This window comes from Camellia sinensis, chromosome 11 (assembly GCF_055761805.1).
Source record: "Camellia sinensis isolate YWXY chromosome 11, ASM5576180v1, whole genome shotgun sequence".
Lineage (NCBI taxonomy): Eukaryota > Viridiplantae > Streptophyta > Magnoliopsida > Ericales > Theaceae > Camellia > Camellia sinensis.
The window spans coordinates 165,519,819-165,533,967 of NC_138971.1; the positions used below are offsets into that span (position 1 = coordinate 165,519,819).

Below are 14,149 nucleotides of genomic sequence, written 5' to 3' on the forward strand. Positions count from 1 at the left end.
ATTTACAACCATAGACAATATTAATTTTAAACATATTTGTAAAAAATGCAGAGAATGCCCACATTAAGAGGGTTTCTTTTTTGGTTAACGAGTAAACTTTCCAAGCTTGTCCTTTGCCAATTTCGGAATCAACGACCTAATGTCAATTTAACCGGAGTAGGACGAGAGACAAACCTCGGGTATGTGTATTGACTTCACAACACACACCATTAAGTCAGAGAATAAACCTGCTAGGATTCGACCCCCCACCCAAGCTCTGGATACAATTTGTTCAGCAGCAGTTAGAGGACCATCTTAAGACTACTGCATCAAAACCCCTTAGAGTTGGCCCTAGAGAGTGTAGGACCTGGGACTTAAGGACTTATACCCCCAAAGCTTATTAAAGTGCCACAATCCCTTGGGTTAAAAAGAAATCACATTGAGAGGGTTTCAATTATAAAACAATCTTTATTTTGAATCCTTAGCAGATCTATGATTACAAGCCGAATGCGAGGGTTTCAGTTATAAAACAATCATTATTTTGACTCCTTAGCAGGTCTTCTGACATCAAACTGGTTGTAGCAAAATGCTCTGCATTCGATGCAACTCATCATTACGCATAGTAACCAACATCTTCAGTCACCGAATCAAGTATAAATTCCAAGAAAAAAAAAAGAAGAGAAGAATGAACATTCCAATTTTCTCAGGAAAATGTATGCCACACCTAAAAATATCTCTCCGTCAAAATATGCTGTTAACATTCAAAAAAGTGAAATTGATAATAGCTCAAAAACCACAGCAAGGATTCATCACTGACATTTTTAACTCAAGCTACAGAAATAGTTTCTAAATCTAGACATTGAATTTTTAAAATCCTGACTTCAAACTACACACGAGCACAATTTCAAAGCACCCCCAGTTAATCCCCCACCACCTGAACTGCTAAAGATTTCTTAATTACCAGACTCGCGTAGAAAGAACAACGAATGAGTCAACTTGACCACGAGGTTCCAAGAGTAATCACTAGTGAGAAGCATACCAGAACAAGCAAAACGGTCATGAAGTTCCACGGCTAGTCTGACTTAAGATCTACAGTAGACATGTTTTGTGAGCCTCCATTTTGTAGCCCACTCGTTTTGGCTCCCTCTTTCAACTACATTACACCAACAAAGAACGGTTGGAATAAACTAAAAGCAAACAATGCATGATAGCAAGATTAGTAGATCAATGAGACACAAAATTAAAGTGTAAAATGCTAGCCATAATTCACATGAGCCATTCATTCCAACCAAAGAGTGTGTTCGACGGAAGTAGTTAAAGACCATAGTAATTTGAACCAAAGAGAACAAAAATCTCATCATCAAATCAGCCCGAATCACAAAAAGTGGAAACCAGTTGTGGTGATCACTTCCTGAAGTTTATTGCTGTCCCAGATAAAATGGTAATGGACATAAATCAACCTGTTATAGCAAATTTAGGGTCTGTTTGGCTATCTCCAAATAAGCTGCTTTTTGGCTAAGAAAACCAAAAGTAAATAAGCTGTTTGGTTCAGCTAAATAAGTAACTTCCCACAGTTTTTTTTTTTTTTTTTTGGAAAGCTCAACAAAATTGTGCAAAGACGATTTTACCCTCAACAATTTGTGAAATTCCACAACACCATAAGGGTAACTTGGCAAATTCACATCAAAAAGCAAAACTTTGAAAAGAACTACAAAACTTTTTGCATAACAAACGCATCAGCGTTTTTAGATTCTAAAAAAGCAAAAATCAACTAAAAAAGCAGTAGTCAAACTCCACCTCAATCAACATCTCACTGAGATAAAATGTTGGATGGAGCACCAACACTTTCTAAGGAAAGATGTGGAGGGAAACTTAAACAAGTTGCCAAGCAAAACTCTAACACAAATAAAAAGACAAAAGACTGCAGTGTTTACCTGCTTGAGGAGCCTCTTTTGATACCGGTAGCCCTAATGAGATAAATCAAATAATAACATTATTATGATACAATATAATCAGTTAGGTCAAACCAAAAAACTTCAAATAATAATTAAAACTAATTGTATAACGACCTTATCAGTTTCATAGATGTAATCACAGTAGGTGAACACGGATGCAAAGTTGCTCTGGCTTTGTCCTCCAACATAATGATGGTAATCATGGTATTCTGCACCACCATAAAATGGAATATATTTTATGGGATTCCAAGGGAGGTCATACCTGCGGGTTTACCACAAACAAGTTACTTGATGCTCGAAGTACCTCAATAGTTAAACTGTTTTGTGTATACTGTAAAATATATTCAAGAAAGCCGGAATGCTTCGGAAGTTTGTGGAGCATCATGAAAAGTTTCCATAAAACATGGTGCTTTAAGCTTAGTTAAGTCAGTAACGATCCAATGAAACAATACAGCTTGACAGAGGATAAATATAAACAAAAACAAGAGGATAACTAGAAACAATAACAAAATTGAAAATGAAACGTAAACTGAGCACAGCTAACCCTACCACTAGAAGTATAAGACACCAAACAACCTCCCAAATGAGAGAATCTGCCTATAAAGAGGTATGAAAATTCCGCTTCCAATATTATGCCAAAACTCCCACAGTTCATAACACCCAAGCCACATTTATAGGCTCTTCCAAAAAAAAAAACAAATCAAAGTATGAAATATGAAATTTAAAATAAAATCATGATTTTGAAAATAAAGAAATTCATAAAACCTTAAAATCTCGGTGCCTCCATCATGATCTCTATCACTAATGCTTGTTTCTACTCACTCCACCTTTTAGTTTTCCTGTGCTCTACTCTCACTAGTCAAAAGTAAAAACCACATCGCTTGCTGACAAGATATCATCAATTAATTACAGAATGGAATGCTAAAATATTATTAATTCTGTGTGAATCACCCATGACCCACCAGCTGTTATCACAGTAGCTATTGCTAATCCAACCCAATTCTCAATTCTGCCAGGATTCAAGGATTAAACAGACGTATATTTCTTTTGTCTATGAAAATTTTCGTAAGTCCAACTTAATGAAAAATTGCCAGAGAAGAGAGTGCAGAAGAAATATAGTAGATTTTTTTAATTATTATTATATTTTTTGCAAAGTAGGGGGAATAGAGTAGACATACAAAAGAAGAGATTAGCTTGTAATTACAAAAGAAGCAATGTGTGAGATGATCTTACAAGGTAATCTCTTCACATGAGAATTGTAGTAACAATTGTCATTGTTCCATACAACCTAATTTTAATGATACTCCTCACCAACTAGGACTAAAATTTCGTATCTAACATTGCTCAATAATGGCAAGGTAATGCCAATGCTGACCAGAAAAATATTAACTGTAGAAAAGAGACCTACATAAGAAGTCAATAAATTTATCTATAACTTATCAATCAAAAGAGAGTACTTTATGGGAAGTGAAAATTCCGTGAGGCACATAAAGCCCTTCACAAATAATGAATCACTCATGCAACTAGAGCGAAAGCACGCAATAAACTGGGTGTAGATGCACAATATCCCAAATATATAATTTACATGAATCTTGCTCAATTGGTAATGTACATGACATGTTTGAATTTTCGGAACCAGCACATGTGAATTCAAATACCCTCACTCGCTTACCTTGTGTGCACATATCTATACAAATAAAACTCAATCTAAGAACCCCCAAAAAAGTACATCGATAAACCAAGGAAAACAACAGGAGGGCACCCATATGAGCAATATTTCCATGGGCAAAAAGTGAGGCAATATTCAAGATCCTTCTACTTTCCAAACACTTCAAAAAGACAAACTAAAGAAACATTGACTATACAGACACTTGATCATAATTAAGACATTTTCACTGTTAAAAACATCATTGGGTCAAATTAGCTAAAGAATAAAATGACATCTTAATCAAAACAAATCTAGCAAAGGAGGCTGAAAGTGGAGCAACGCATGCTTACCCACTGTGAGTCTCAATGGCCTCAATCTGCCTCAAAACAATCCACAACCAGAAGGTGATCATGTGTCCCGGGACAATGGCGGGCCCAAGAAACGATGGAATCCCGAGGATCAAAACCTCTGCCCAGTGAGCATACGGCGCTGCAAACCCAATCGGCGCAGTATACTCGTGGTGAACCCTGTGAATCTTCTCATACCCCCATTTACAATGAAGAAATCTATGCATCCAGTAATTGGTATAGTCCTCAATTACAAAGTAAATCACCAATTGAGCCACAATTTCTGCTAATGAAGGCAACGGCAAGCTCGTCCTAATCCCAATCATCTACAACAACAAAATGAAAATCAAAGTGAGATCAATTTATCAAATACAAATTGAAATTGATGTATATGAGGAAATGGGTATGTGAATATTTTGATGATCAAACCAAAGTGTTATCAATTTATCAAAAACAAATTGAAATTGATGAATACGAGGAAATGGTTATGTGAATACTTCGATCAATTTATCAAATACGTGATGCATATGAGGAAATGGGTATGTGAATACTTGGATCAAATTATCAAATACAAATAGGAATTGATGTATATGAGGAAATGGGTATGTGAATACTTGGATCAAATTATCAAATACGAATTGAAATTGAGGGTATATGAAGAAATGGGTATGAGAATTACTTTGATGGAAGGGAAGGAGAGAAGTTGGAGAGGGCCAACGACGAGGAAGAACATGCGCATTACGTCGAAGTAGCAACGGAGTGTTTGGGAGAAAGAGAGGTTGACTTTGGGTTGGATTTTGAATTTGTGGGTTTTCTTGTGGAAGAAGAGCTCGAGGAGAATGTAGGAGAGAGGGAAGAGGGTGAAGACGAGGAAGAGGAAGAGAATGTTGTGGCAGTAGAGAAAGTAGTCGGATTTGGTGGCGGAGTAATTGAACCAGAGTGTTTCTGCGGCGGTGAGGGGGCGGCCGATGGCGGCGGATGCATCTCCGATGGTTTTGTACGGCAACATTGGTGGTGGTGACGGCGGAGATGGGTGGTGGAGTGGTGGTGGAAGGAACAAAACAAGGGTCGCTCGCACTAATGTGTAGTGTAGATGGTGTCAAGTGTTGGACGTGAGTTTTTGTCAGCTTGTTTGTTAAAAAAATATGCGGGAATTTTTTAAAACAAACACTATTTATGATGTTTTTGTCTTTCTTGAACAACATTTATGATGTTTTTGTCAGGTTGGGATTTTTGGTACGGAAAATCTTATATATCTTAAATTTTTTAATTAAATATATGATTAAATGTCATTTTTAATTATTTATTTAATAAATAATTTAATATTTTTAACATTAACCTTTTAATAACGTACATTCATCCCTTAAAAATTATTCATTCTCCTAGAGATAAATTTTAAATGTGCCTCAACTTAAATATTATTGATTGAGTAATAGATTCCACTGCTCGTTAGTTTTTTTTTTTTTTTTTAAAGACAATTGGACACTAGTACAAATATGATGGTGTGGAGCAATGCTCTTGGGGCGATTTTCTCCTCCATACTCATATTTTTTGTAAGTCAAATCCACATCAATAATTTAAATCATCTATCTTATAATTGAGATCGCTCATATAAAAAATAAATTTTACCAGACATTTATAAATACATAAACAAATCACATTTTATTTTATAAAATAAACAGTAAAATATGATTATAAATTTAAGGTGCCGTTTGGTAACACTTACGTTTTCAGTTTTCGGTTTATATTTACAAAAATTTTAAAAACTCAAATAAAAACTTGTTTGGTAAAATTTTTGATTTATAAATCAGTGGTCTCAGTTTATAAATTAAGCCAAAAAATGAAAACACAAAAAATGTGTTTCCATTTTGAGTTTTCAATTTTTTTTTTTACCACCCAACACTCGCCACCACCCGCTACCATTTTCCACCACCATCTTTCGCCACCACCTGCTACCCACTCGCCGCCACCACCTATCCCTTGCCATCGCCACCACGACCACGACCACGACCACGACCACCACTACCCACCTGCCATCCACCCGCCACCCGCCACTACCATCCACTGCCCGCCACCTACTTGCCACCACCACTCACCACCCACCTGCCACCGCCATCCACCCCCTGCCACCACCAGCCACCTGCCACCCACCGGCCACCACCACCCACCACCCACCCGCCACCCACCTGTCACCACCACCAACCACCACCACCACCCACTCGCTACTACCTATCTCCCGCCACCGTCACCCACAGACCCACCATCACCACCATCACCCACCACCCACCACCCACCACCCACTCACTACCACCTACCAACCGCTACCATCACCTACTCACCCACCACCACCACCACCACCCGCCATCCGCCACCCACCTGCCACCACCACCTGCTGCCACCACCACCGCCACCACCACCGCCACCCACCACCCGCCACCGTCACCCACCCATCCACCATCACCGCCCACCGCCCACCGCCCACCACCCACCACCACCCACCTGCCACCACCACTCACCACCGCCACCACCCACTCGCTACCACCCGCCACCGTCATCCAGCATCACCACCCACCACCACCCGCCATCCGCTACTCACCTGCCACCACCACCACCACCCACTCGCTACCACCCGCCACCGTCACCCACCCACCCACCACCACCACCCACCATGACCCGCCATCCGCCACCCACCATCCGCCACCACCACCCACTCGCTACCACCACCCGCCACCCACCATCCGCCACCACCACCCACTCGCTACCACCACCCGCCACCGTCACCCACCCACCCACCCACCCACCCACAACAACCCACCGTCACCACTTTCTACCACCATCTTCCACTGCCACTTGCCACCACTTGTTATTTCTCACTTTTTTTTATATTTTTAAATTTTTTTAAACATTTTGTCAATTACCAAACGCGTTTGTAGTTTATGTTTTTCTAAAAATAAACAAAAACCAGTTTATAAAATTTTTGTAAATATAAACTGAAAACGTAAACGTTACCAAACACACCCTAAATAATCCGTTTTATGGAATAAAATGCAATTTGTTATTGTTTTTATAGTTGCTCAATAAAATTAATTTTTTTTATATGAATAATTTTTACTGCGAGGCCTGTGAAGTAGACGGTTTGGATTATTTATGATTGGGTTAGAGCCCACAAGAGGACTATGGGCGGATATGGAGTGATGAAATATGGAGTGAAACTTATACGGCAAAGAAAACACAAAAATTTTGATGAAATTTTATTTTTTTTTAAATATTTTTTTTTTTAAAATTTCTTATTTAATTCTAATGCTTAATGTAGAATTTTAATTTTGTATGATTTTGTATCCTTTGAGAAATACCACCACCACACTACATATACTAGCACACCACTATAAGTACGAAAAATAAATGATTTTCTTTCCAATTTTTAGCTCTTTACCTATCAATTGTATGATTAAATTCAATAATTAAATTTTAATAAATACCAAAAAAAATTCATTAAAACAAATCAATATTCAATTTTAATACTTAATTTTTAATTTTCAATTTAGAAAATATACGGACAAATAATTGATTGTTTTTTACCATTTGATTAAATTATACTACTACGTCATTTATTTTATTGCTTGGTACATTTAACTCAAATCAATTTTCATAATATGTCATACATGCTTTTTTAACCTTTAAAAAGTGCAATAAATTGGTTTAGGAGGGTTTTATTCATTTTTTTTTTTTTTTTTATGAAACCTAGACAACCTGAATCTAATTTGAATTTTTTGTAACAAAGTTGGACTCAAGCTAAAAATTAGGTTCATGTTGGACTTAGACAAATCATTTTACACTTTAGGCTGATCTGGATCGACTCCCAATCTAATCGAATTCGCTTGAGTTTCAACTTTAAGGGGTGTTTTGAAAAGTTAATAAAAAGTTAATTTCTTGACTTTTTAAGCTTATTTTAATTTTTTGTGAATAAGTTATGTGAGAGGTGATGTAGCTTAAAATTGATAAAAAGCTGGAAGCTGACTTTTTGCCAGTTTCCCAGAAGAGCACTAACTAGTCAAAGTGCGTGAGTTACACAACCCTAAGTACATATTGGTTTAGGTTTACTAAAGGGTGCTTTGGCAACCAAATAAAAAGTCAACTTTTAACTTTTTACCCATTTTAGGTCACATCATTTCTTATATTTTTTATCTACAAAAAACAAAATAGATAAAAAAAATTTAAAAAGTCAAATTTTTACCAACTTCTCAAAACACCACTAAATATAAAGTTATTTTTATTTTGGGTTTCCTCCTTAAAAAAGTACACAATAATAAATAGTTAAAAAAAAACTTATATAGTGATGATTTTGTATCACTGCCCAATTTAAAAACTTTAGATTGAGTTATTATGCCTCCGTTTGGGAAGTGGGTTGGCTTTTTTGACTATTTTAGCCTGGGCTAAAAAGTTTGGTTTGGGAAGGGCTTTTTGGCTTTTTGGCTTTTTGGCTTTTTTGATTTTTTTTGTGAGAGAAGAGTGTAATGATTATGGGTTGGATGTGATGTTTTGTTTGTTGTGGCTAAAATAGCCTGTTTTGTCTTTTGTGGCTATTTTAGCCCCAACCCAACTTGGCTAATTATTAAGGAAATAGTTAAGCTGTATAGATTTAAGTAAGAATTTAAAAAGCAAAAAAAAAAAAAAAAAAGTAAAAACAATATAAATGAAATACAATATAAGAAGTTAATTTTTTTTTTTTTTTTTTAAATCTCTATCTAAATTTATGATCCGAATATAGAGTTAAAAGAAAATTACATATCTTTGATTAGGTAAGCCATTATACAAAATGATAAATGAAAAAAATGTGGTAATACAACCTATATACAGTGGTGGACAAAATAACATGGTCTTTGGATCACACTCCATCACTTCAAAAGAAGCTTATAAAGTTTTTTTTTAAGTTGAATGTTTTGCACTTTCACTAGTGGGAACCTTTAGTGCATATCCAATTACAAAATGGGTGGAAAACTATTACATCAGCCTTGTTGAACATGCAAGAAGAGTTTTAAACAACTTTTTGGATCTTCCCTACTTGTATGTAGTCTAGTGTAGGCACCTTTAAATTTATTAAAACAGAGTGGTTCAAAATTATAAGGTTATCTTTACATTAAAGAAATCAATAATAGGAGAATAGTGATAAATTTATTATGTCAATATTATCTCAGCGTTTAGTTTAGTTAGAAATTTTTATGTAAAACATGATAAAATTTTAAAAATTTAACAGTCTCATTTTTAGAGGAATATATAAGATTACCTTTGAGAAAATATAAAAATCCAAATTCTTAATTATTGTAGTAGTAAGTAGGATGATTCCATAATAAAATAATACTTTTCATCTCTTTTAAGTCACGACTTTTATAAATATAATATAAAATGTGAGTAGAAGAAAGCAAAAAAAAGGGGGAAAAATCACCATGACTCTCTATCTAGAGTAACAGAAAGGAAAAAGATTGCAAGTTGATTATGCAGTTTTTTTTTGCACCACTCAAGCGAAGATTTATCACTTACAAGAGGCACAAAGAGTTTGGAGTGATGTCGATGAGGTGGTGGTCTACTTTGTTTTTTAAGTCAATGATTTTGTAAGAGAGAGAGAGCTTTGAACCGAACAATTGTTACATTAGATTTAAGGACAACATGAGAAAATAAGAAGGATAATCAACATTTTTTTTTTGTTATAGGAAAATCCTCCATACTCTCCCGCAGGTTCAAGGCAGTGTCCCTTTGTAGAGATCACTAAGGTGTCCTGTTAGCCGTTTCGAGCGAGGAGACTATAACTTGGGAACTTGCCCCGGCCTCCCAAGACAAGTTCCGCTTAAGTCAAGACTCGCACAGCGGAGGAGTATTGAATCCACACCAAGTACTGGTTAGACAACTTGAGGTCTAACCTCCTAACCAACTGTGCTACGCCCAAGAAATTAGCCCAAGGGAGATTTGAACTCCTAACTAGAGGGCTTAATCCCTATGTTTTTACCACAAGGCCACCCATCCTGGGTTAGATAATCAACATTTTATTTACGAAAAAGTTTAGAAAGAAAATTATAAACATATGTGCAGTATGTGTCTGGAACTTTTTTGTGGTCCTATACAACCCTTTAGTTAATGGATTTTCAAGTGAGAATGGATTGATGACATCACTACTAAAAAAAGTACTTTTTGCGACCGTTACAAGTTGTCGCAAATAATAAAAAAACAGTCGCAAAAGAGTTTTGTGACGGCCTATGCGACGGCAAATGGGGGTCGCGAATGTGGGGGTGGCAAATACTTTTTGCGACCGCAAAATAACAGTCGCAAACTATTTGCGACCGCCTAACCTACTTATAGCAAATGATATTTTGCCGTCGCAAAAAAGTTTTAAAAATGGCTACAATGCATTAGCAACCATCTTCTTACTATCTCAAAAAGTCATTTCCGGACACATGACATGCATACTTTAGTGAGTAATCACTCAACTTTCGGAGACAAACTCAGATATATAATCTTTAAAATTGCATCAGACAAATAGTTTCACTCAAATAAATAAATAGCTAGAGAAAAAAAATGAGCAAATGAAGAATCCACCTAAATCATAAATCGACATGGCTATAATTTTTCACCAACTTGTGAAGAATTCTAGATATACAAATCCAAAAGGTCTCTGGAATTTTTTGGCTAAAATGTATCAATAAGGCTGAAATGATGTCAAATGTAAATTTGTGAGCCTCGGGTTTCACTGTCATGCGGATTAGCATAGCAGTCTACACCTCCGGGGCCAACTTCACTGCATGCCGGAAAGATTTAAGCCCATTAACCACTCTCATCAGCATTGCATGTCCCTGCAAAACAACATTAATTCTCATAGTTGATCTCATGAAATATTACCAACTGAAATATGTTCAGTTCTGATTTTGTTTTTGTTTTTTCATTTTCATGTTTTCAAAAACAAGATAATAAAAAGTTCGAAAACACCTAACATTTTCATATAACACTTTAATTTTTGCATGAAAATAGTTTTTCGAAAACAACTTTTTTGGGTTTCCTAATTCATGTTTTGGCTTTCCTACTTCTTTTAAACCACATCAAAATGATGTTCTATTATCTATAAGTTGTAGAGTTTAACTAAAACATGCACCAGCACATGAGGGGGGAGAGAGAGAGAGATGGAGGAATTGAAACAAACCTCAGATTCAGCTGTCTCTCTAGCTTGAACCTTCTCATCGAAAATGTTTGCAACTACTTCATCCTGAAGAAAAATATCAATTGCTTTAATTATGTCCCGGACCAGGAAAACACGTACCCTCAAACCCTTATCAGACAATATGAATTTAAAAAGATCTTCGGTGGCAGACACAACAGCACGCATATCAAAGGATTTCCATTCCAATGATCTATATAATATCTATAAACAAAAAAGTCATTTCCGGACACATCAAAAAAGTATGCAGATGACAAAAATAATTCAACAGTTTGAAACACTCCCATTTCTTAAAAGCAAACTGAGAGAAAGGCTCCTAGCTATATATTGAATATCACTTCCATTAAGAAGTAACACCTGGATCACTGATCACACCCAAGAAATCATCCTTTATGGTGCCAATACAAAACTGCAAAAGGAGACAACACGTTAGAGGATGAACAACGGTGACCAAAAAAAACAAAGTCAATGAACAACATAACCCCGAAAATGTAATAATAAATAAAATAAAATAAAATACAATGTATATTAAGAGCATACATATTTATGTGAACAATTATTAAATGCACTATTTAAGATTTAAAAGAATACTCTGAAGTTCTGAGAAACAGAATGCAACAGTGACCAAATTTGGTTACCAAATGTATCAATAATGGATTGCTATAACGTACAAGACATGAAAGTTATGACCCATTAAACTAATGCATTGGTGGCATATCAAATGATATCCAAAATTTGGTATCTAAATCTAGTCACTGTATCATTACTGTCCAAGAAATGGTTCCAAGGTCGGACCATGCCACATTCTGACTCTTGAACATGAAGAGAATTCATTTTCCCAGCCCATAAACTCCAGAGAGAACCTGACTTCTTGAAGGTCAACAAGCACACAGAAAAGGATCCCCATATATGCCTCAAGTCTTTAGAAATGGATAATTCAAGGTATTGGCCTATATCCTAAATACTTCTCCTTGGGCTAAGCTTCATATTCCAAGTGACACATTCTCTCGGGCATTTTTCATGGATTTCTTATTCATTAATATTTATATGCTTGTACTCTGCAGCACCTCAAATTCAGAGCGTGTTGCATAAAGAATCCCCTTCTAGCCCCCAAACACACAAAATATTTAGTTTGGTGAACACTTATGATAGTTTTGTTCAGGAGATAGTGGATAAACGTCATCCAACCCATGCACAAAGCACAAGAAACACATTTTTGTGCTTGATGAAGTTACATCTGAGGTGCTTTGGAAATAATAAATTAATAATTATATTGATGCTTATGTGCATATGAAGAAATATCCAATTCAACAAGTCTAGTGTCTTACTGTTTTGCTTATATATATACACTCACAATTTGTCTATATATATACATGGCTTTGACGACTCTGTTAATATACTCAGAGAGACTGACATTATGCGTTCCATCCTGAAAACTTCTTTTCATCCCAAATTTATCCCATAAGGAATTTAAATATATCTGGCATATTTAAATACATCCATCAGTTTCATAGATGAACCAAGATTTAAAACACAAAACAGAAATGATGTCATGTACACCTACCCTATGAGGTCTAAGAACCTTCAATTATTCAAGATACTACCCACTTTGCGTCAAGGATAATTACGAATACATAAAACAAATTAATAGGACTTCAATCCTGAAGCAAATTAACACATAAAACAAATTAATACATAAATCCAGTCCAAGCACCTTCAATTATTCAAGATACTACTCACTTTGCGTCAAGGATAATTATTTAGAATTGAAGTCCTATTAATTTAGAATCTAAACAACCCATGTCTAGAAAAATGAGAACTCCAAGGCCAGAACTAGAGGATAAACAAATTATTTTCAAATTCAACATGCCACAAGGACAACCGCTTTTAGCCATTTAAAGACTATGCCCCTTATATCAAAATTTCACTAGTACAACAACATTATCCTCAATTTACAGGGAAGAAAAGTATGCATTACCTGTGTGTTGTTTTTAACACTCATCATCATAATAGAAAGATGCCCAGTGCTGGATTCCTCTTCCTCATTCTTGACCTGTCACAGACAGTTTCAAACAAATTTTATATCATAAAAGGAGCATGGAGGCAGAAACTACAGCAAATAAAAAATGTAAACAATAAATTAAAAACTCTATTTAGCAGGAAGATGAAAAATGATGGGTAGGTCAAATTACACACACACACACACATATATATATATATATATATATATCCACATGCAAAAATATATTGCAGTAATTAAAACAAAATGCTTCCTGCAAATAAAAAATTTAATCAGAAAACACATTCAATACACACTTCACAACAAAACATACATTGACACCCCATCCCCCCGTTTCATTATTTTCTATAAACAAATCAAGTATTATTTAGTCAATAATTCATCAAATCAAAGGCAATATAAACCATATACTTTGGCAAAATCATGCTGCAGGCCTAGTTAAAATTGACCTTCAATTCAAACCTAGTTGAGCACACATTGGGTTCCCTAAAAAAGTGAAAAACAGAAAGTACAAAGAAGGGGATGACAGAAACATCTTCCTCAAAAACGCAAACACAACATATATCCAAATATCAAGCTTTGTGAACCAATGAGATGGAGTTGGGCGAGCAAGTGCTTGCAAAATGACTATTCTCAATTGGAAAAAAAAAAAGGAGTATTGATACATTGCAAGCATAAGGAAAGACGAAAACATTACTACTACTAGGCAAATAACTGTAAATAAGATGAGTAATCATCTAAGGAATGAAATGGCAAATAATAATAATAAGCAGGACAACTTATAGTGGCATCCTCATCCATTGGATGACTGCAAAAAAAAAAATGCAATTAGTAACTTGCACCCAAGTTAATCATAGAAAAATGATACAGTAACAAAGGTAACACAATTCTCATTCAAAACATAATAGAGCATCCCAAGTACAATAATATATCCTTGTTATGGTCATACATTCTGCCTTTATTTGAAAACAATTTATTTATTTATTTATTTATTTATTT

General features: G+C 35.5%; 1 protein-coding gene and 1 long non-coding RNA gene across 2 annotated transcripts; both read right to left on the minus strand.

Annotated features, from left to right (window-relative positions):
• Window positions 1-728: 728 nt before the first annotated feature.
• LOC114311978 (methylsterol monooxygenase 1-1) lies at window positions 729-5,078 on the minus strand. Its single transcript, XM_028258138.2, has 5 exons — window positions 4,609-5,078; window positions 3,933-4,255; window positions 2,049-2,196; window positions 1,914-1,946; window positions 729-1,132 (listed from the first exon to the last, which is right to left on the minus strand). Exons 1-5 carry the CDS (start codon window positions 4,936-4,938, stop codon window positions 1,052-1,054), a joined length of 915 nt encoding a protein of 304 aa, XP_028113939.1. The 5' UTR covers window positions 4,939-5,078; the 3' UTR covers window positions 729-1,051.
• A 5,474-nt stretch (window positions 5,079-10,552) lies between these two features.
• LOC114265445 (uncharacterized) lies at window positions 10,553-11,252 on the minus strand. Its single transcript, XR_014345432.1, has 2 exons — window positions 11,116-11,252; window positions 10,553-10,771 (listed from the first exon to the last, which is right to left on the minus strand). It is a non-coding gene; the product is annotated as an uncharacterized LOC114265445 (long non-coding RNA).
• Between the last annotated feature and the right edge of the window lie 2,897 nt (window positions 11,253-14,149).

Coding starts and splice junctions, on each gene's coding strand:
- LOC114311978 (XM_028258138.2), bottom strand. CDS start 4,938: ATGTTGCCGTACAAAACCATCGGAGATGCATCCGCCGCCATCGGCCGC. Junction 4,256..4,608: donor TCTCCTTCCCTTCCATCAAA/GTAATTCTCATA, acceptor TTGTTGTTGTAG/ATGATTGGGATTAGGACGAG. Junction 1,947..2,048: donor ACATCTATGAAACTGATAAG/GTCGTTATACAA, acceptor TTATCTCATTAG/GGCTACCGGTATCAAAAGAG.